The following is a 20903-nucleotide window of genomic DNA, read 5'->3' on the forward strand; positions in this document are numbered from 1 at the left end:
ATTTGCGGTTTTCCTCTTTCCCAGTGAAGTAGTTAGGGTTTCGAAGTCACTCCACCAACTTCAAGTAAAATAGAGTCAGCAATTTGGAAGGAAATGGGCAGAAGTAGTGGATTTTTCAGGAGAACTTTCTGGGTTCATACCAGGAGTGATATTTGACAGCCTTAGCACTCATACTTTGAGGAAAACACTAGCGCAAAATAAACAAAAGAGTGGGTGCTGACAGAGAGAGCTATCTAAGCAGCATCATTTAGCAGCTAGTAGAGTGGGCTCTCTTTGTAGCAACTTCAAGGGAAAGAGACCAATCTAAAAATGCCTTGAGAAGGCTTTGTTTGAAAATGCAGCATCATGTAAGAGCCATTTCAACAGATGGTTCTTGTCTCTTTCCTCATAGTATTATGCTAAAACAACTTTAGTGATTCTGAACCACATTGTTAACACTTGTAAAACCCCCTTCCCCAAAGCAGAGAATACTTCTCTCTCTCTCTCTGGCACAGCATCTAGTGGTCTGTATTTTCCTCCTCCCCTGGAACAAGGCAATAAATAATTGAGCTACTTTCAGATGGTCCTACCACATGGGGGAAAAACTAGCAAGAGAACAAATATAGATTTTTATGCTACAGTATCTTCTTTGCCATGGAAGCAGAACTTTCCATTCTTGCCTTTCATGGACTTTAGATGATAATGAAAAAAAAAATTAAAAGGTGGTGGGCAGGAGGCAAGGAGGAAAGGCGAGTTCACGGAAGGTTGCAGCTTCAGTTGGCCAGCAGGAGTCCCTGATTCCAACAGGTTCATATATCTGATCAGTATAATTCAATGGCGAGCATCCTTGTTGCCTAATCCCTCACCTCTGAATTTGTGAGGCTAAGCCAGCAGCTTTCTCCTGAGTTTCTCTGCCATTGCCACCTTGGTAGTAACGCTATTAAAAACAACACACTTAGCACATAGTTATTTCAGTGAATCCACATGAGGAAATACTGAAATAGCACCTCCTTCCTCTCTTATATTTAAAAGGAAGAAAATGAAAAACAAAAACTAACTGGAAACCTAGTGAAAGTAAATATTTGTATTAGCAAATTTAAAAATCGAATACTAAAGATCCAGAAAGGGAGAAAAATCTCAACCTAAGCCATCATTAATGATGACTGTGAAATTTTCAGCCCATGTAAGTAGTCATAATTAGGTATAATTGCAGGGGACTGGATAGGGCTGGGATAGATAACAGAAGGTTAAGAAGAAATCTGCAAAATAGTCAGAGATTGTAGGACACTGAGACCATTAAAAACATCTAAGTGAAAGGCATAACTATGGAGAGAGTAAAAAGATCAGTGGTGGGGAGTGGGAGGTAATGAATAGGTGGAGAACAGGAGATATTTAGGGCAGTAAAACTATTCCATATGATACCATAATAGTAGCTACCTGTCACTATGTATTTGTCAAAACCCACAGAATGTACAAGAGTGAACCCTAAGGTAAACTGTGGACTTTAATTATTAATTATGCGTCAATACTGGCTCATGAATTTTAACAAATGTACCACACTAACAAACGATGTTAACAATAGGGGAAACTGTTTTGGAGGAGGGGTATACGGGACTTCTGTACTTTCTGTTAACCTAAAACTGTAAACCTAAAAAACTGCCCTAAGAAAGAATAAAGTCTGTTAATTAAAAACAAACTCACACCTAAAAACAAATCCAGGAAAAAAAATTAATTAAGTATCTTACTTGCTTTGGTTTACATGAAAATAATTTTAACCTTTTTTAATGCACAAATTAATAAGCTAAAAGTATATCAAATCAACAAGAACTGATTATTCAATAAAAGCACAGAATCCTTGGATTCTATTTAGTTCTATAATGCAATTATAGGAGAGGTTTTGATGAAAAGGTAGGCAGTCAGCTAGCTGAGTAGAATAAAGGAAAAAGAGCAAGTTGCTTAACCTCTTGGAGCATCACAGACTCCATCTATAAAAAGGGACAGTAACACCAACCATGGGAGGATTGAATGAGATAATGCTTACAAAGTACCCAGCACAATGCCTGGTACATGGTATATGCTTGGTAAATGCTAGCTACTCTAATTTTTTATATTATATGACATCACACTCCTAACAGGGCTAACATCATGTGTTTAATCACCTTTTGTGCCAGTTAGCTTATTTCTTTTTTTTTTTTTTTGAGATGGAGTCTCGCCCTTGTCACCCAGCCTGGAGTGCAATGGCACGATCTCAGCTCACTGCAACCTCCGTCTCCCGGGTTCAAGCGATTCTCCTACCTCAGCCTCCCGAGTAGGAGGGATTACAGGCACCCGACACCACACCTGGCTAATTTTGTATTTTTAGTAGAGATGGGGTTTCTCCATGTTGGCCAGGCTGGTCTCAAACTCCCAACCTCAGGTGATCCACCCGCCTTGGCCTCCCAAAGTGCTGGGATTACAGGCATGAGCCACCGCGCCCGGCCAGTTAGCTTATTTCTATTCGAGGATACAGAATGCACCCCAGGTCCACTCATCTGCAAAAAGCATCCACCATAGTTCTGAAACGGGTGCTTCTCTTTTCCCACATGGGGGAACAAGGAGGAGGGCAGCCTTGCAAGGCAATGCTGAGGGATTTCAACTCCAGCATGCGGCTTTAGTGTTAAGCCTTTCAGGAGGGTGCGTAGGTGACGAAACCTGAGCTGGGGATCCTTACCCAGGCAGCCAAGGTAATCTTGTGAAATATACCCCGACAAACCTAGATTATCTCTAAGAAAAAGGGGTCTCCTGACTACAGTCGACTAGTTTGGCCTGAAGCCATGATCGAGCTGACACAGCCCAGACCCACTCTTGCCAAACAGTTTCCGTCAGCACGAGGCCATGTGTGAGTGAGTCCCAGAGCGATTACACAGCAGTGTGCAGAATCAAAAAGCATTTGAGAGCCAAAGGATGTTCATGATGCCAGGCACTGGCTAAGTAACCCCCTAAGCAGGGACAGGAAACAAGTCCAGGTCCCTCTGCAAACTCAATCCCTGTTCAGCCATAATCTCTGGCAGTCTTGAAGGCAGGTTTAGAATTCATTTGGCAGCCAAGCTATCTTAGACTGACCAGAGTTCTACTCAAACTTGGAACTGATAAGCTTTGGGATATAAGACCTTAAAAGGAAAGACAGGGAGTGGGAGGAGGAGGAGAGGCTGGGGGTGATTCTGTACTGTGTGGGCCTTCTCATACAACCCCCAGGCCTAGGAACGCTGATGGTAATGAGGACTAAATGTAAGAATTGCAGCATCCAGGGCAGAATAAAATGGCTAGTGCTCCAATCTTACACTTAAAAGGATTTTCATTTCACTCTTTAAGGCTATGTTTTAGATCCCAGTGAGGGCTCAATGAATGTATTTTCCTATAATGCTACTATGACTGGTATAGTCTGATATATATATATATACAAATACTCCCCATATTACGGTTATTATTAAAATTACAAGAAAATGTGAGATATTTATTGTGTTCAAAAGTCCTAAGAAGTTAAAAAAAAAAGATATATACAGATGCACTGTTATTTGTCTATGGCAAATAACTGCCTAATCAGCTGTGCTATAACTAGGGCAGCATATCCTCTCCAGCTTAACAAGGCAATGTAGTGTCTACTTAACCGGTTGGTACTTTAAGTATGCTTCAATACCATGGCAGCAACTCTCTCTTCCAAGTTACGACCTGCTGCTCCTAATGTCTCATTTCTTAGGCTTCCAACTCTTCTACACTGGAATACCTCAGCATCAACCTGGGAGTCCTTGACTCCCACAATTCTAACCCCGACAGTTACCTTCCCACTGTTTCCCTGTCTAGTCTCATGCTATGGATCTCTTCAAGTTCCTTTGGGCCAGTCTAAGAGTACGGATACTGGCATTATAGAGACTTAGCTTAACGATTTATCCGCTATTTGAATTTTTTGTTGGTTTGTTTTTTGAGACGGAGTCTCACTCTGTCGCCCAGGCTGGAGTGCAGTGGTGTGATCTCAGCTCACTGCAACCTCCACCCTCCGGGTTCGAGCAATTGTCCTGCCTCAGCCTCCTGAGTAGCTGGGGCCATAGGCATGCACCACCACGCCCAGCTAATCTTTTTGTATTTTTAGTCAAGACGGGGTTTCACCATGTTGGCCAGGCTGGTCTCAAACTCCTGACCTCAAGTGATCCACCTGCCTCGGCCTCTCAAAGTGCTGGGATTACAAGCGTGAGCCACTGTGCCTGGCCTCACTGTTTGACTTTGGATAAATAACTTATATAGACCCTCAATTTAACTCATCTTTAAAAATGGGGTAATTTCTTGTCTGAAAAGCTTATTGCAAGGATTAACTTATGTACCTTACACTAAGGCCTACAACAGTGCCTGGCAGACAGTAAATGAACAGTAGTCATTAGATTCTCCCCTGTTCCCACACTATATATCACATTCTGTGCTCTCAAGACTCTCCTAGCCTATGAGTGGCTGAAATAAGAACAGACAAAATCCAGGATTTTGGGACCAGGATGGCTTGACTTGTTTGACCTGACGTCATGTCCTGAGATGGACCGGCTTACTCAGTCAATCTTGCAAGCCTGTAACACAGTGAATGGGGGGTATGAACCTGAAATGAAAATGTTTCTTTTTACTCCAGCTCATTCCACAAAGGGCTGATGCTGCTCAAAACCAATTTTAACCATGTAAATTTTACCTACCTACAAGTGGTATTTTGAAGTAGTTGGAGGAGTAAAACAAAATAAAATTTTAATATTTGGTATTTATTTTTCCTTCTTCTTACTGGGACCTGGAACATCATAATCATTGTATTTGTGCTTTTAAATAAGAAAAAAGAGATTCCTAAGGGAAGGCAACTGTGTGTGTGTGTGTGTGTGTGTGTGTGCATGCATGCTAGATTATGTCATAACAAAACTACAATCAATTGAATGGGCCTTTGATCAATGGAGCAAGATGGTGACAGGTACTCTTCATTCACTGTTAGTGATTACTGACAAACTGGTAATGATCATCCCAGCCTGTGTCACTCATACTGAGGGCATTAGCATTTTGTAAAGGTCAAAAACAAATTCTTTTAAAATGCAGAATTTCTTAGAAATCAGGGAAGCCTCAGAATATATGAGACCCTCAGGATTTTGGTCTTTCTTTTATGCCTCACATCAAAATAATATTTAATTTTTCCTGATTTAAATTCTTGGTTGTCAAACAAACTGTGTGTCAAAATTCTTCCAATGGGTGAATGAAAAGGAGATTCTGAAAGCTTTTTTTGGTCTCTAGGAGTCCTAGGCAGAAAGTAAGCACAAACCAAGGCAAATCTGTACCAAATCAAAGCAAAATTATACTTACTCTGTGACACTCTTACTAGCTCAGTGACACTAAAAACACCTGATGTGACAAAACTGTCCTGGAAGCCCAAATGTCCTGGGGAAACAAAAACAAAAGAAAACAAAGTGTCATAAATACAAGACATTTGACAACAGAGCTTTAAATATTAGTTTCATTATGATTAACACATGTGGTGCCTAATCTCATTCTCTGCTCTCCTTGGGGTTTATGTGGGAGGGCACAGTCATTTAGCTAAGCAGATAGATTTTTGGTTTGAATTTCAAGGTTGTGCAAAGCTATGGTACAACAACTAGCTGATTTTTGAAATGGTTAAAAAAAATTCAACCGGAAATATGAAACAAAAGACAATTTACAATAAATAGTTACCTTGGGTGACCTCTAAGACCTTAACAATTGGGATAAAAACAGCATATCTAAGAATCACTAGGAGAGCTGCATTCCATCATAGTTTTTTAAACATTATTCTCTAAAGAAACATTTGATTGGAATTAGTTATCTATTCATTTAACTCAAACAAGATTTAAAGGTGTTCTTTTCTAGAGGCACCACAGGGTGAATTTTTTAAAAGTCAAAATAGAAAAAGCAAGCCCCAACTCACAAAACAGGAAAACAAATTCTTTTGAGCACAAATAAAAATTCAGATTATTTATACACCCCAAATTTTTTTTTGTGTCTGTTGATTTTTTTGAGAAAAGATAATAAATCAATGGTTCAAAAAGTGATTAATCTTCGAACTTTGTTTCTGCTTCATTTTTGCTGGATGCAATTAATTCCCTTTAAGACACCTGGTATTATGTCGATCACCAACTACTCATTTAATTTTATGATGCATTCAGAAACATAGAACTTATAAATGACAAGGAACACATAATCTATGATATGTAGTTTCCCACTCTGCCTCTAAAATTTTCTGATTCTATGACTCTCACACAGGTAGATTCTAGTTGAGAGATCACTCCAAGGTCAGCAGCAAAAAGTCTTTCCCTGCTTTAAAATCTGGGTCAAAAAATTGTTGGCCGAAGGGATTTTTGAAATAATTGTTCTTTGACATAAGAAACATACCTTGAGAAAATGCAATAAAAGAAAATAGACCAATCTGAATATATAACAATCCATAAACAAAATTTGTTATTGATAAAAGCTAGATTTCATACAACACTGAGGGAAAGCAAATTTACCTGTGGCACTGCATATCCACCAATAAATTTACTAAATGTCATACACATAAACACATGCAAAAAGTTGCCATGTTTTGGAGGAGTATAAATGGACCTGCAAGTTACTTGTCTTTTTTAGGTTACACTGGATTTTTGCATAAGAAATTTCTACTGAGATTTTTTTAAATTTCAGTTAACTTTTATATCAAACACAAAATCTATGGTATTTGAGATGAAACAGTTCCAAGTTTTAGGATAGACAATAATTGTAAACTGCTTTTTGAAATAAAATGGCAAAATTTTACCATCAAAGTGCTCAAGAAATTTCACCTCTCAAAACCACCCACACCCAGCTATTCAACTGGCTTTGGTAAGAACCTAAGATGGTGTCTCTTAGATTAAGAGAACTGAGAAGTTAAAAAATTAATAAATAAATAAAATTCTCTAATGAGGTCTTGGCAAAACAGACCACAACATCTCTTTCTTATAGGGAGACCATCAACATTATATTTATCCCACAGATCACAGCAAAGGAAGTCTAACCACAACATATATTAAGGTTGACTTAAAACACATAGAACAATAACAAGGAAATTCATAGATGAATAGGAAAATCTGGGTTTATCTCCAGCTCTTGCTCATCCCTACCTTCTTTACTTGACTTACAGGCTGATACTTGTTTCAGTTCCAATCTCTGAAATTCCTCATTTTAAGGATGAACTAACATGAATTTCTGTATAGCGTGAATGTAAACACAAGGCAATTTAATCCTGCCACCAAAAAAGCAAGCAATATATTTTAAAGGCTAGGATGAATTAGGTGCAAGGACTTGGGAATTGGGAAGACCCTTGCGTTCATTCATTCAAATTACCACCCTCTCCTGGTTGCCCCCTTTTCTTGTGTCCACCTCTTAAATGTTGGTGTTCTCCAGGGTCTGTGCTCATCTCTCCCTGTATGTGTGTGCAGATGTGTGCGTGTGTGTGTGTGTGGGGGGGGGTGTATCTATTTCCTAAGTTATTTTATCTACCTCCATGTCATCAACTAGCAGTCTAGACTGTGATATTTGTGAAAACTAAAATAATGTTTTAATTTACCACTGTATACTTAATGCCTGAGACAAAGCACGTTACTAAGTGAATATTTACTGAATGAGTAGATGAATGAATCTACAGGCCAATGACTCTCAACTCTTTATCATTTACTGAGATCTATCTCCTGGGTTCCAAACCCATAAATCTAAGTATTTGTTGGGCATTCCATCCAGATAGCCCACAGGTAGTCTTAGAACCAACATGCGCGAAGCCGAATCCATTTTCTACTGCGCCCAAAACACGTTCTTACTCTTTTGAATTCCATATTTCAATGAACCATCGGCCATTCATCTAGTTTTTTGGCATCATCCCTGACTCCTGCCTCTGACAATCACCCACATCCAACCAGTCCCCACCACTTCTGTGATTTCTGACTCTATGTATGTATCCATCGCCCTCCTGCGACTGTGGCTCAGGACCTTCCCACTTCACCAGCATGGTGGGAAAGCCTCCTAACTGTGCTCTCTATCATCTCTCTTGGCTTGCTCTCCAATCCCCTCTCCACCCTTTAGCCAGGACTGTCTGACAGATATGCAAATCTGATGAGTTATTCATTTATTCAATAAATGTCTACGGAGTACCTACTATGTGCCATGCATCATGCTAGGGGCACAAGATACAGTTCCCACCTTCAGGGAGTTTACAGAAACAGCTAAAAACATGTAAAAAAATTACGGCCGGGCACTGTGGCTCACACCTGTAATCCCAGCACTTTGGGTAGATCACAAGGTCAGGAGTTCAAGACCAGCTTGGCCAACATAGTAAAACCCGTCTCTACTGAAAATATAAAAACTAGTTGGGCATGGTGGCGAGCGCCTGTAATCCCAGCTACTCAGGAGCCTGAGGCAGGAGAATCACTCGAACCCGGGAGGCAGAGGTTGCAGTGAGCCGAGATCATGCCACTGTATTCTAGCCTGGGTGACAGAGCAAGACTCCGTCTCAAAAAAAAAAAAAAAAAAAACTTTAAAAATGATAGGCCAGGTATGGTGGCTCAGGCTGGGGGCAGTGGCTCCCACCTGTAATCCCAGCACTTTGGGAGGCTGAGGTGGGCAGATCACAAGGTCAGGAAATCAAGACCATCCTGGCTAATACGGTAAAACCCGTCTCTACTAAAAATACAAAAAATTAGCTAGGCATGGTGGTGCACGCTTGTAATCCCAGCTACTCAGGAGGCTGAGGCAGGAGAACAGCTTGAACCTGGGAGGCGGAGGTTGCAGCGAGCCAAGATCGCGCCACTGCACTCCAGCCTGGGCGACAGAGTGAGACTCCATCTCAAAAAAAAAAAAAAAAAGAAAAAAAGAAAAAAATTATAAATGGAGGCTGGGTGCGGTGGCTCATGCCTGTAATCCCAGCACTTTGGAAGGCCGAGGCGGGCAGATCGTTTGAGGTCAGGAGTTCAAGACCAGCCTGGCCAACATGGTGAAACCCTGTCTCTACTAAAAATACAAAAATTAGCCAGCTGTGGTGACACGTACCTGTAATCCCAGCTATTCAGGAAGCTGAGGCAGGAGAATCGTTTGAACCCAAGAGGCAAAGGTTGCAGTGAGCTGAGATTGCGCCACTGCACTCCAGCCTGGGTGACAGAGGAAGATCCGTCTCAAAAAAAAAAAAAAAATTATAGGCCGGGCGCGGTGGCTTATGTCTGTAATCCCAGCACTTTGGGAGGCCGATGCAGGCAATCACCTGAGGTCGGGAGTTAGAGACCAGCCTGACTAACACAGAGAAATCCTGTCTCTACTAAAAATACAAAATTAGCCAGGCATGGTGGCGCTTGCCTGTAATCCCAGGTACTCGGGAGAGCTGAGGCAGGAGAATCACTTGAACGGGGAAGCGTAGGTTGTGGTGAGCCGAGATCGTGCCATTGCACTCCAGCTTGGGCAATAAGAGCGAAATTCCGTCTCAAAAAAAAAAAAAAAAAAAGAAAAAAAATATATATAAAATAAATGATATGAAGGAGAAAAATATCAAAAGCTTTAGAAAGGGTGGCCAGGGCAGGTCTTGTTTAAGAGCTGATATCTGAAAGATATGAAGGAGCCAAATAGGAAAAGAAGAAAGAGCTCTTCAGGCAGAGGATTAACATGAGCAAAGGCCCTGAGGCAGGAAAGAGCAAGATGCTGGAGAAACTGAGACAAATCCAATGTGTTCTGAGCCCCCTGCCCTATCACAAGGTTTACAAGAAATATGCATCCAACAAAGAACTAGTATCCAGAATTGACAAGGAACTCAAATAAATCAACAAGAAAAAAAAAAAACAAATAATCCCATCAAAAAGTAGGCAAATGATATGATCAGACATTTTTCAAAAGAAGATAGACAAATGGCCAACAAACATGAAAAAATGCCCAACATCACTAATCATCAGGGAAATGCAAATTAGAACTATAATGAGATGCCACCTTACTTCTACAAGAATGGCCATTAATAAAAAGTAAAAAAAAAAATAGATATTGGCATGGATGTGGTGAAAAGGGTATGCTTATATACTGCTGGTAAGAATAAGTACAATCTCTGTGTCCAACAGTATGGAGATTTCTTAAAGAACTCAAAGTAGATATACCACTTGATCCAGCAATCCCACTACTTGGTACCTACTCAAAGGAAAAGAAGTCAATATATCAAAAAGACAACTGTATGTGTATGTTTACTGCCACACAAATCACATTTGCAAAGATGTGGAACCAACCTAAATGCCCACTGGCCAAGGAGCGGATAAAGAAAATATGGTATATATATACCATGGAATACTACTCAGCCATAAAAAAGAACAAAATAATGTATTTTGCAGCAACGTGGATGGAGCCAGAGGCCATTATTCTAAGTGAAGTAACTCAGGAATGGAAAACTAAATACCGTCATGTTCTCACTTACAAGTGGAAGTTAAGCTATGGGTGTGCAGACGTATACAGAGTGATATAATGGACCGCAGAGACTCAGGAGGGGGCGGCTGTGTAGGGAGTGACAGATTAAAAAAAGCCTACATATTGGGTACAAGTTACACTACTTGGGTGAGGGATGCACTGAAATCTCAGACTTCACCACTGTACAATTCATCCATGTACCCAAAAATCACTTTTACCCCAAAGGTCACTGAAATGAAATATATATATGTAAATATATATTTTTATATATACTGTAAAACTTTGACAGAACTTCTTATTTCTGTCTCTCTGTCTCATTTTCAGCAATATAGTTTAAACTAAAACTGAGCTGATCTGCACTGGGAAACTATTAAAATGAAAAAAATATATAATAAATATATATTTATATATAAGTAGATATATACATATCATATAAGTAGATATATACATATCATATATATATATATTTTTTTCTTTTAAAAAGAAAGAATGCTTGCAAGAGCCCCACAGAATGTTCAGAGTACAGTACTAACTCCTTCCCATGGCATGGGACCTAGATATAGCCTCTTGTTTATTCTCTCTCACTTCTGGCCCTACCCTTGACCTAAGTGAACTGCAAGCTCCTCGTTGCACTGCTTCACTGCCATCCCCTGATACAGCTCCTTCTTCCTGAAACATCTGTTCTTCCTACTCCTAGCTTAACCACCTCCTAAAGTGTCTTTTAGAACTCAGCTTTGTTGTCACCTCTCACAAAAGTCTTCCCTGGCTGCCCCCACCACTGGGGAACACTTTTTTTCTCCCTTCTCAATACTGACCAGTTATACTCTATATTTCTCACCTGGGACCTGCCGTACGTGATTGTAACTTTGTCTTTTTCTCACATTAGACTGTAAGCCCTCTGAGGAGGGGAAGTATCTTCTGTGCCTCTGGCCCTCCACGTCTTGACACACTGCCTGATGGGGTCAGTGTTCCTGAGATGCCTCAGAGTGAATGAAACTCAAACTGGGCTCACCTATGTCATTTTTCCTCTTGGTAAAATCGTTGGCAGAACTTCTTATTTCTGTCTCTTTCTCTCATTTCCAGCAATATAGTTTAAACTAAAACTGAGTCAGTCTGTACTGGGAAACTATGAAAATGAACCATCCACATATTCCCTCCAAACTAAACAGGATCAGGACAGGACAGGCAATGAAGCTTCTGGTCAGATTGATTCAGGCGTTTCTGATGATAACTGCCTGGGGATTGTCTTATTGTTCCCTTTATGGTTCATATTTTTAAAGTTCAAGTAAAAATAGAGTTAAAGGGCAGTAGCATTGTCCATCATGGCCATAAAGCTCCCTCCACCCAAAAAGGATCTAGTCCCAAGCTTAAAAGAAGATCTTGTGTGATCCTGAGAAAGTCACTGCAAAAATAACAATTTCATCCCTTTTCCCTACCAGCAACTTGCCTCCCAAGACTTACCTTAGTGGAATGTGTGCAACTTAGAAGGTAAAACATATGTGAATGCACTATAATCAGAAAAATAAAGAGTATAATTCTTTGGCAGATTTTTTTTTTTTTTGAGACAGAGTCTAGCTCTGTCTCCCAGGCTGGAGCGCAGCGGCGCCATCTCGGCTCACTGCAAGCTCCGCCTCTGGGTTTCATGCCATTCTCTTTCATGCCATTCTCCTGCCTCAGCCTCCCAAGTAGCTGGAACCACAGGCGTCTGCCACCACGCCCTGCTAATTTTTTGTATTTTTAGTAGAGATGGGGTTTCACCGTGTTAGCCAGGATGGTCTCGATCTGCTGACCTCATGATCCGCCTGCCTTGGCCTCCCAAAGTGCTGGGATTACAGGCGTGAGCCACCACGCCTAGCCTTCTTTGGCAGGTTTTGATGTAACCATCTCTTCACACAGTATTATCAGACAGCCTTGGCTAGATTATGTTTATAATATGTCCCCATGGAAAGGTCTGTGTAAACACTCCATGTAACTTTAAATGGTGATGAAACTGCTCTTGTTCCTTTACCAATTGCTTGGAAACCCACTGATGAACTTTGTAAGAAGACAGCAATGAGAAATGAAACCTAAGAAATGATGGAAAAAGTGATATTGCTAACACAACTACTAAGCAAACCTGAGTGAATTAATATTTCATTCTCACGAACACAAACCAAATCTTAAAAATGACTTGCAGGGAAATGACACTAATCTGATTGTTCCACTTTACTGCAAAGTAAGAAAAAAGTGGAAAAGAAAATAAAAAGGTGAGTTCAAGCGATTCCAAATTCAGATATTATTAGTATTGAAAGATCCTCCGTTGGAAAGCAGATTAAACACTCCCAAAAGGTCCCAAGATTTACATTTTGAATAGGGCCTCTCAGAAAAAAAGTGCAAAACATGTGCTTTCATTAAGTATGTCTCAGATAAAAAGCCAGGTTGCATAATGTGCTATCTCTACAATTCTGTACTACTGTTCAGGAGCAATTGTACAGGAGATTGAAATGAGGAGCAGATCCTTTTTCATTTTATATAATATGGCTAAAAAAGTTCATTCACTGAAGTCTTGTTCATTGAATTCCCAATTAGAGCACAGACTTCAATACCTTGGAGTCAGTCATACTCGCAGTGGGGAGAGATTAAACTATATGGGAGAGGTAGAAATATAAAAAGCTAAATTCTTTCATGGGTAGTTAGGAGAAGCAGCTCTCTTTACCTTGATGATATCAGCAGTTATTATGGAAAATGCCATTACATGGGAACTAAATCTCATTTCATGGAGGAACTGAACATCTATCCGCCTTTTAGCAGGCAGGAGAGGAACAAAGTTAAGATTTGAAGAGAGACAGGTAACCTTGAAGAGCTGTTCAGAGGTCAAGGCCAGAGACACCTGGGAACAAACCACACAGGAGGCTGACCACTAAAGAAAGTTTTCAGGTCCAAGAAACAGAGTTAATTTTGCATCTGAGAAGGAAAGTTTATATCCAAGATGGTATTTTTGTTTTCTCTGCTGGAATATCTAGGGGCTGTCAGCTCTAAATGATCAAATCTCGTCTGGTTAAGGGATGTAGGCAAACTGCAATACCCCGGTCATTTCATCAAAAAGAACTCATCTCTATTCTAGTCTTCCTTTGGTAAATAGGGTTCCATCCCTAATAACAAGACAGGCCAATGATTACCAGGCTTCTCCATGCTGGTGTGCCTTGGCCACTTGACGGGAAAAGCTCCCTCCTTCTCACGCTGTTTATATTCCAGAAGGATTTTGGACTGCCTGTGCTGTGCAGGTCTGTGCTAGTCCCTGGGGACACTGCTCTCAGGGAACCTACATTCTCATCCTTCTGAAGAAAAGTTTACCTCATCAACCAGACTCCCTCCTTGGAATTTTAATTTCTCCTTCTGTGAATTCCCCACTGGCTTATGAGCCACCTGTGGGAATGTGGCTCGTTAATCTTCCCTCTCACCCCAACACAGAACATTTTAGGTGTGCTCAGGAGACACTATTCAATTAAGGAGAACTTCTCTGCTTGTCTTACGGCACTTGCCTCTTTCTACCTGACTGGACAGTTATTTGTTTATATGTATTATCTCTGCACTCCTACAACAAACCGGGGAGGGGAGGGTTGGGTCTCATTATCTCACATTGTCCACAGGGCCCAGCATAAGCCTTTATTCTAGGTGTGTAATAAATATTTATTTAGTGATTCAGATGAGTGACTTATGATACTGTTATTTGGTAGTCCTCTAAAGCGTGATGTAAATTTTTGTTAGCTCACCTACAGTGATATTACTTCTGTACTCTTAATTTAGAGTATCTTGGAAAACAGTTTTTCCTTTTGAGGAGTCAGGTGCAGGGATGTTTCTGCTGATCCATTAATGCCAAATTTTAAATTTCTGGTCTGATTTCTGACTGTATAGTGACTATTTAAATTGTTCTGCCACTCACTGGTGACATTTGAGATACGGCTTATTTTTAGAATAATTCCTTATAGTTTAAAGAAATGCAAAAATTCAGATATCTAAAAAAGAACACAGGAGCAATAAAAGTACATATATATTCTGTTTGTGAGATTAACCTTTATGATAGTGGAGAAAAATTCACTTGGTAGTGTGCTTATGGTAAACATTAAAAGGTTGACATATGGTGTTGGACTGACAGTAAGGCTGAAACACTTCTATATCTAGAAAGTTGTGCCTGAGAATTTGCAAAATGCAGAAATGTTTGTCAGCTAATAATATGGATGAGGTGTTTTGAGATTCTCAGATGAATACACGGATTGCTTTAAATGCATTTGTAACATGGGTATGATTGTCATTTTGGTTTATCATGACACATTAAGAAATTGTCACCATTATGGAAATAATGTACTCTTAGACCAAAAGAAGAATGGGGCAAAAAGAGGTTTGAGAAGTATGTGTCATGGGACTTACACACTGTTGGCCTTCTTTTGTGGCTCCAAATTTCCCTGTGCCGCTCATTTACTGTTACTCAATACAGACACCTAATCTGTGTTTTTTTGTTTGTTTTTGCCATCATTGCTCACTCAATGATTTCTGCCATAGCCATAGAGACAGAGTCAATATTTAATTTACTGCTTCCATTCAATAAATGTTTACTTAATGTCTATTACATGGCAACCACAATCCTAGGACCTGGGATGCAACAGGTAATAACACAAGGTCCTTACTCTTGGGGGCTTATGTCCCCAGTCAAGGCAGATATTTACACTAAGATTTTCAGTAATGTATTTATATAAAATTCATGTTTTTGTAATACCTTTCTAGGAGAACATTAGAAACTAATGAAGACTACTGCAATATCTTCCTGTGATGAGTCTGCTGTTTGTCACACATATACGTGGTTGATAGCCAGAAAGCACACTTTCCAGACTGCCTTACAGTTAGGAGTGGCCACAACCAGAAAGTGAACGCAAGTGATACAATCAACTTCTACCCCCACGTACCTGAAAGGAAATTCTTGCCCTGAACATTGTCTCTACCCCTTTTTATGAGCGAGAACACTTTCTACCATGCAGGCACACACCCGTGGAATAGCAGAGCAGTAAGACAGAAGGAACCTGGGACCCTGAATGACACTGTGGAGTAGAACCATCCTGCCAACTTAGGCTGCTCATCTGGGAATATTAACAGAAAGAAAAATAGATTTCAATATACATTAACTACTATATGTTTTTGCGTTTTATTGGTTGCTTTGTTATAGTAGCTAAGCACTTACCCTAACCCACATAACTACTAACTTATCCCTTTTGAATCTAACGTGTCACAACTTAGCAGCCCTCAGGCCAATTCCAGTCTACAAACATATTTTGCTAGTACAGTATGTATTATTAATCTGCATAGGAATGCTTTTAAACTAGACATGAGAAGTTAAGTGACTTGCTTAACATCACACAGATAGTGGCAAAATTAGGATTAGAACACAGGTATATTTACCACTCTTTATATAATGAATTTTATCCCATTTTAATCCATGATTTTTAGCATCAGAGACTTAATTACCCAGTCTAATCCAAAGGCCTTGTCACATCTTTTCACCAATTCCTGCAGTTAATAAAGGAAGGGTAGCATTTAATTAAACTAAATGTGATTGCCCAATGACTTCATAGAAAGAAAGTTTATGAGTTTTAAGTTCCAAGTGATTGAGCAATTAAAGGACTATGTCTATTAGATATCAAAATGTCTAAAAATAAAAGTGAAAAAAGATTTTTACCTATTTGTATCTTTGCAAATATCAGATCCATGGCATCACACAATGAACTGGATATGGAAGGGACCTTAAAGTTCATCTAGTAGTGGAGTAATAATCATCATGTTGCAACAAAAAAATTGTGATTAATAAAAAATGAGGGGTTAAAAAAATCATATTTCCCTGAATATGTCTACCTTCCTATAACTTGTAATTTACCTAGATTTTGTCCTCTGGTATAGGCAGAACAAATGTTGGCTCTCTTTATTTCTACTATCCTTCAAATATCTGAAGACATCTCCTCAACCTAATTTTCTCTCTTTCAGGCTAAATATCCTTCCTTCCTTCCTTCCTTCCCTCCCTTCCTTCCTCCCTCCCTTTCTCTCTCTCTCTCTCTCTCTTTCTTGTCATGTCAACAAATTATTTTCCCCATTTCCCCTAAACATTTAGAATTATGCATTTATTAGTCTTAAAAGCTGAAACAGTTGTTTTGCAAGCGGACTCAACCGAAAATTTAGACTTGTACAAGAACAGAGAAACAAAAATAATCTTTAGGGATTATTTTTAAAATTTAAACACTTACTTTAGCACCATTTTAAAAAACAGACAATTTTGCATCATATTAGAAAAGCTAAGGTCTTCTGTAATTAGCATAGTATCAGTATTTTATAAGCTTAATATTTTAAAATTAATTTTATGGTTTTAATGCACTATAACATTTTTTAATTAACCCGGTTTGAATTAAAGAGGTTTTTAAAAAAGCAAACTTATTGTTTTTATGTTCTGCATCAAAATTTCCTCTAAACTTGGACAGTAACAACTGGTAATTTGCAAATGGATCAAGCTATTTGTAATAGCTTTAGTTTCTGCTTATGAACTTTTACATATACTAGGGAAAAAACAGGGAAATGTATTCCCTGAATACATCAGAAACTGATTATCTTAAGTGAAACAGACATAAAACTGGATCACCTGAGGGCTACCCTGGTTCATGGATGTTAAACAGCAAAAAATCATAATGGCCCATCTCCCTTTTCTTCCTTTTTAGGTTTTATACACAGGGCTGTGAGACAGACCACTTACAGAGAATCCTGCTTGCTAAACCACCTGAGGACACATGCAATGATAATGAAAGTAGATAGCCAAGGGCCATGTGCTAATTTTAAGATACTCAACACTGATTTTGGTTCACCAAGCATGGAAAGAAAATCCTGGATGGAGTGAAGCAATAATATTTTTTAAAAATCCTTACAATTACTTTTCTAAGACTCCAAATATTAAATGTACTACTATATACGTCTCCAAATATAAAATAAAACTAGCTAATGTTTAGAACCACAAAATGCAAAGAGCTTTCATCTTTTCAAAAGTCATTTTTTGTGTAATTCTTGCTCATTTACCCGGTAATTAGTTATCGATGCCAAAATTCACCGTGTTTATTAAATTGTGGAACCTGTATTATTCACTTCTGCAGATACTATGGCAGGCCACAGTCATGTGGGTCACAATACTTTGAAGTTTGCTGGCCTAGCACAAAGTATTTTAGAAGTACCAGAAAATTCTTTGTGAAATGTAACAGAATGAATTAGACTGTTCAGGCCATGTCGTGTTAGCACAATGGAGGAACACTTTTAAGACTTTAAAGTCATGTAATGCAATTCTAGGCTGGATTTTTCTTGTTTAGAAAAAAAAAAAGTAGAATGGGAGTGATTGGAAGAGAAAAGGGCCAATATTTGACAACAGAAATCAGCATAACCTTTTAACTGCAGCAGCCATGGGTGACTGCCCTTTGACCTTGGAAGATTATGTGGGATTTCAATGACAACAGCTGGAAGTGAGCATGTGTGAATAGAGAACACAGATCTGAGGCCTGGTATAAAAGACTGCACAATCTCTGCCCAGATCAGAGTGCTGATTAGAAATTGTTTCCTGGTCCTGGCTTAATAGAGTGTGATCATGAAAGTTGGTGTGTGTGTGTGTGTGTGTGTGTGTGTGTGTGTGTGTGTGTGTGTGTGTGTGTGTGTGTTTAATTCTTCCAGGAAGAAATCATTGGTGGATTTCTTCCATATCCATTCTACTTCTTCAGCCCCTTCAAATCTTCAGGATTTTCATATAAAACAGGCTCCTCTTTCTTCAAATAAAACCTTCGCTCCTTTTTGTAGACAAAATATCTTTAAGTTATAGAGTTCTCTCCTTGAGTTTTAAAATAACCTCTACTGGGGCATTTCACATAGGTTATCATTATTTTTTGTTTAAGGATCTGTCACTCGCAAACAGACACACACAGACACACAGCTTGAATAAGGACTCAGTTAAAGTGGGGATCTTACTTCTCTCATCTTTCTGATTCTACCATTTGTACAATGTATGACATATGGTGGGTACTCAGTATATCTGTGATGAATGAACACAGAAATGAAACATCTATTCTTAATAGTTTTTTCCTTTCATTCTTGAGATGTAATGGAAGATTCCTGCTACTACACAAACATATGTATAATTTCATCTTTTTTTCAACCAGCTTCATATATATTTTAGCAATTTTTTAGTGAAGTCTTTAGGTGTAGTTTGCCAAACATAAACACAAGAGAAAGATTAGTAATTACTTCCTTTCCAAGGCAAGGTAACTTAGTCCAGTAGATACAGGCTACCTGGTGAATGTGGTAATTTCCATGCATAAAACCCTCAATGAATTATATTCACTGGGCTGAAGTACATGTACACTGACACAGATGCACTCTCAGATTCCTACACAGGACTCCATACTTGCTGACACTGCTCTGAAACCACCAGAATGATGCCATATGATTACTGAAAGGGCACTGGGTTATGACTCATTTACGTTGTTTTGGTTTTACCATACACTCTATCTTACCTTCTATTACTCTGGATTTTGCTAACTCTTTTAGCTCTGGATTTTGCTAACTACTCTAGTTTCTATATCAAATTAGCTTCGGTAGAAGGTGGCCTTTCCTCTATGCAAATACCTTGAGTCGGGCAAAAACCAACCTGGCTGAACAATAAAGGACAAGGAGAAGAAACTGGTGAAACTGTCTTCCAAATCAGACATGGGTCATCTGCCTCCATCCTTCTATAGCAACTCTAGATGTTATTCCAAACAAGCCACAGGACAGATTGTTTTTTCAGAACAGACCAAATCCATTTGCTGTTTCAAAATTCTATAAACAAAGTATTAAGGAATTCAATTCCCAGAGCAACTATATGGGTGTTGGCTTCAGTTTCATGAGAGCGTCTGCCAAGCTCACATATTTGTAGAACTATTGGTTTAGAGTGTCCTTTGCAGCTCAGAGCCGGAGGGACCATTGCTTGTGATCTCAATTCACTTTAAGGACTGGGTCTTGCTGGTGACAGGTATACATGATAAATGTTCCAGAAGGCTGACCTAATTTCCGTTGAAGTGAGTGTTTTGCTAAGAACATTCCCTCAAAGTGTCAGCTTGCAACCACGGATTCCAACATGCCGGGGTCCATTCTCCTCAGCGACTTATTACCATTGCTTGTAAAACTTCCCTTAAAATGAAGTTAATTTCGACTTATTTATCCACCTTCTCCAGACTTAGTTTTGAACTTAAGTAAGTTATATATCTAATGTAAAATATGTAATTATCAAACATAGTAAGTTTCATAGTTTTTAGTTGTTTGTGATCTGAAAAAAACAAATACTCAGGGCTAAATATGAATCAGGGTGAATTTGCAATGTACTTGTCTTTTCTCTTGTAAAGGGATCTATATGGCAAAATGTTCATTCATCTTTCAAAAATCATATTTCCAAGATATTATTTATTTACAATAAAGTAGGAGGGGCAGTATTACAGAAATTATAATTCCAAAATCCTAAGCCTCAATTTCCACACCTGTAAAATGACACTAATGATTATATTTACTTCATAAGTTTGTCATTAGGAATAATGAAATAGTACACTTAAAATGCTTAGCAAAGAACCTAGAACACAGAATGTGTTCAAAAAATGATAACTGTTATAAATAACAAACATAATCTTTATATCTTAGATCTTCAATCATACAGGGAATTTTTAATAGAAAAAAATTAAGAAATAACCACATTATTTTCACATGGAATGTTAAATAATGCAAGTATTCTTATAAAAGTTGTCTATAAAAATCAAAATGTAGATAATGTAATTTTATTTAAGTGAATTTTTGAGTAAAAAAATTATTTTCTAAAGCTAGTAACAAATTATTAAAAATAAATTCTCTGGAATTTTTTGATTTTTCTACAAAAAGTGAGAAATAACAGTACTTAGTCTCTAAGCTATTTTAAATGTTAGAAATCTAATTCCTAAATATAATCATATTAGTATATATATTTATGTATGTTTATGAAGATAATTGTTTATAATTCCTCAAATATTTTCAAATATAAATCACCATCTCTTCTTTAAATACATATTGAATATCTATAGGGGCCAAGCATTATTCTAGACATAAGGATACAAATTTTGGTCTTATATTTTTGGGATGATGACTACTAATACTCTAGAAATGGACCTTAGGTCAATCTTACTTGCAGGAGATCAAGTTTTATCTACTTTTTCATAAATGATGTACAGAAGTATATAGAGAAAGAATTAAAAATGGCTTCCTTTTTCCAGTTTCACTTTATTTTTTAAAAGACTTTCGTTTGCTGAAAATTCCTGTTGATAACTAAATATGCCATGCTGCCTGCTCTAGGAAACTGAATTTAATTTATTTAATTTAGAAATCTAATTTTATTTTTCAGTATTTTTTTGAAAAAAGTT

The 20903-nt window shown here is 38.4% G+C and overlaps 1 protein-coding gene across 2 annotated transcripts in view; it reads right to left on the reverse strand.

The window, feature by feature from the left end:
* Window positions 1-20903, reverse strand: part of NFIA (nuclear factor I A) — a 381707-nt gene that overhangs the window by 126485 nt on the left and 234319 nt on the right. For both annotated transcript variants that reach the window (XM_034966293.3, XM_034966283.3), the window contains exon 4: window positions 5335-5409. In XM_034966293.3, coding sequence (XP_034822184.1) covers window positions 5335-5409 — 75 coding nt within the window. The remainder of the gene's footprint in view (window positions 1-5334; window positions 5410-20903) is intronic.

Source organism: Pan paniscus, chromosome 1 (assembly GCF_029289425.2).
Source record: "Pan paniscus chromosome 1, NHGRI_mPanPan1-v2.0_pri, whole genome shotgun sequence".
Classification (NCBI taxonomy): domain Eukaryota; kingdom Metazoa; phylum Chordata; class Mammalia; order Primates; family Hominidae; genus Pan; species Pan paniscus.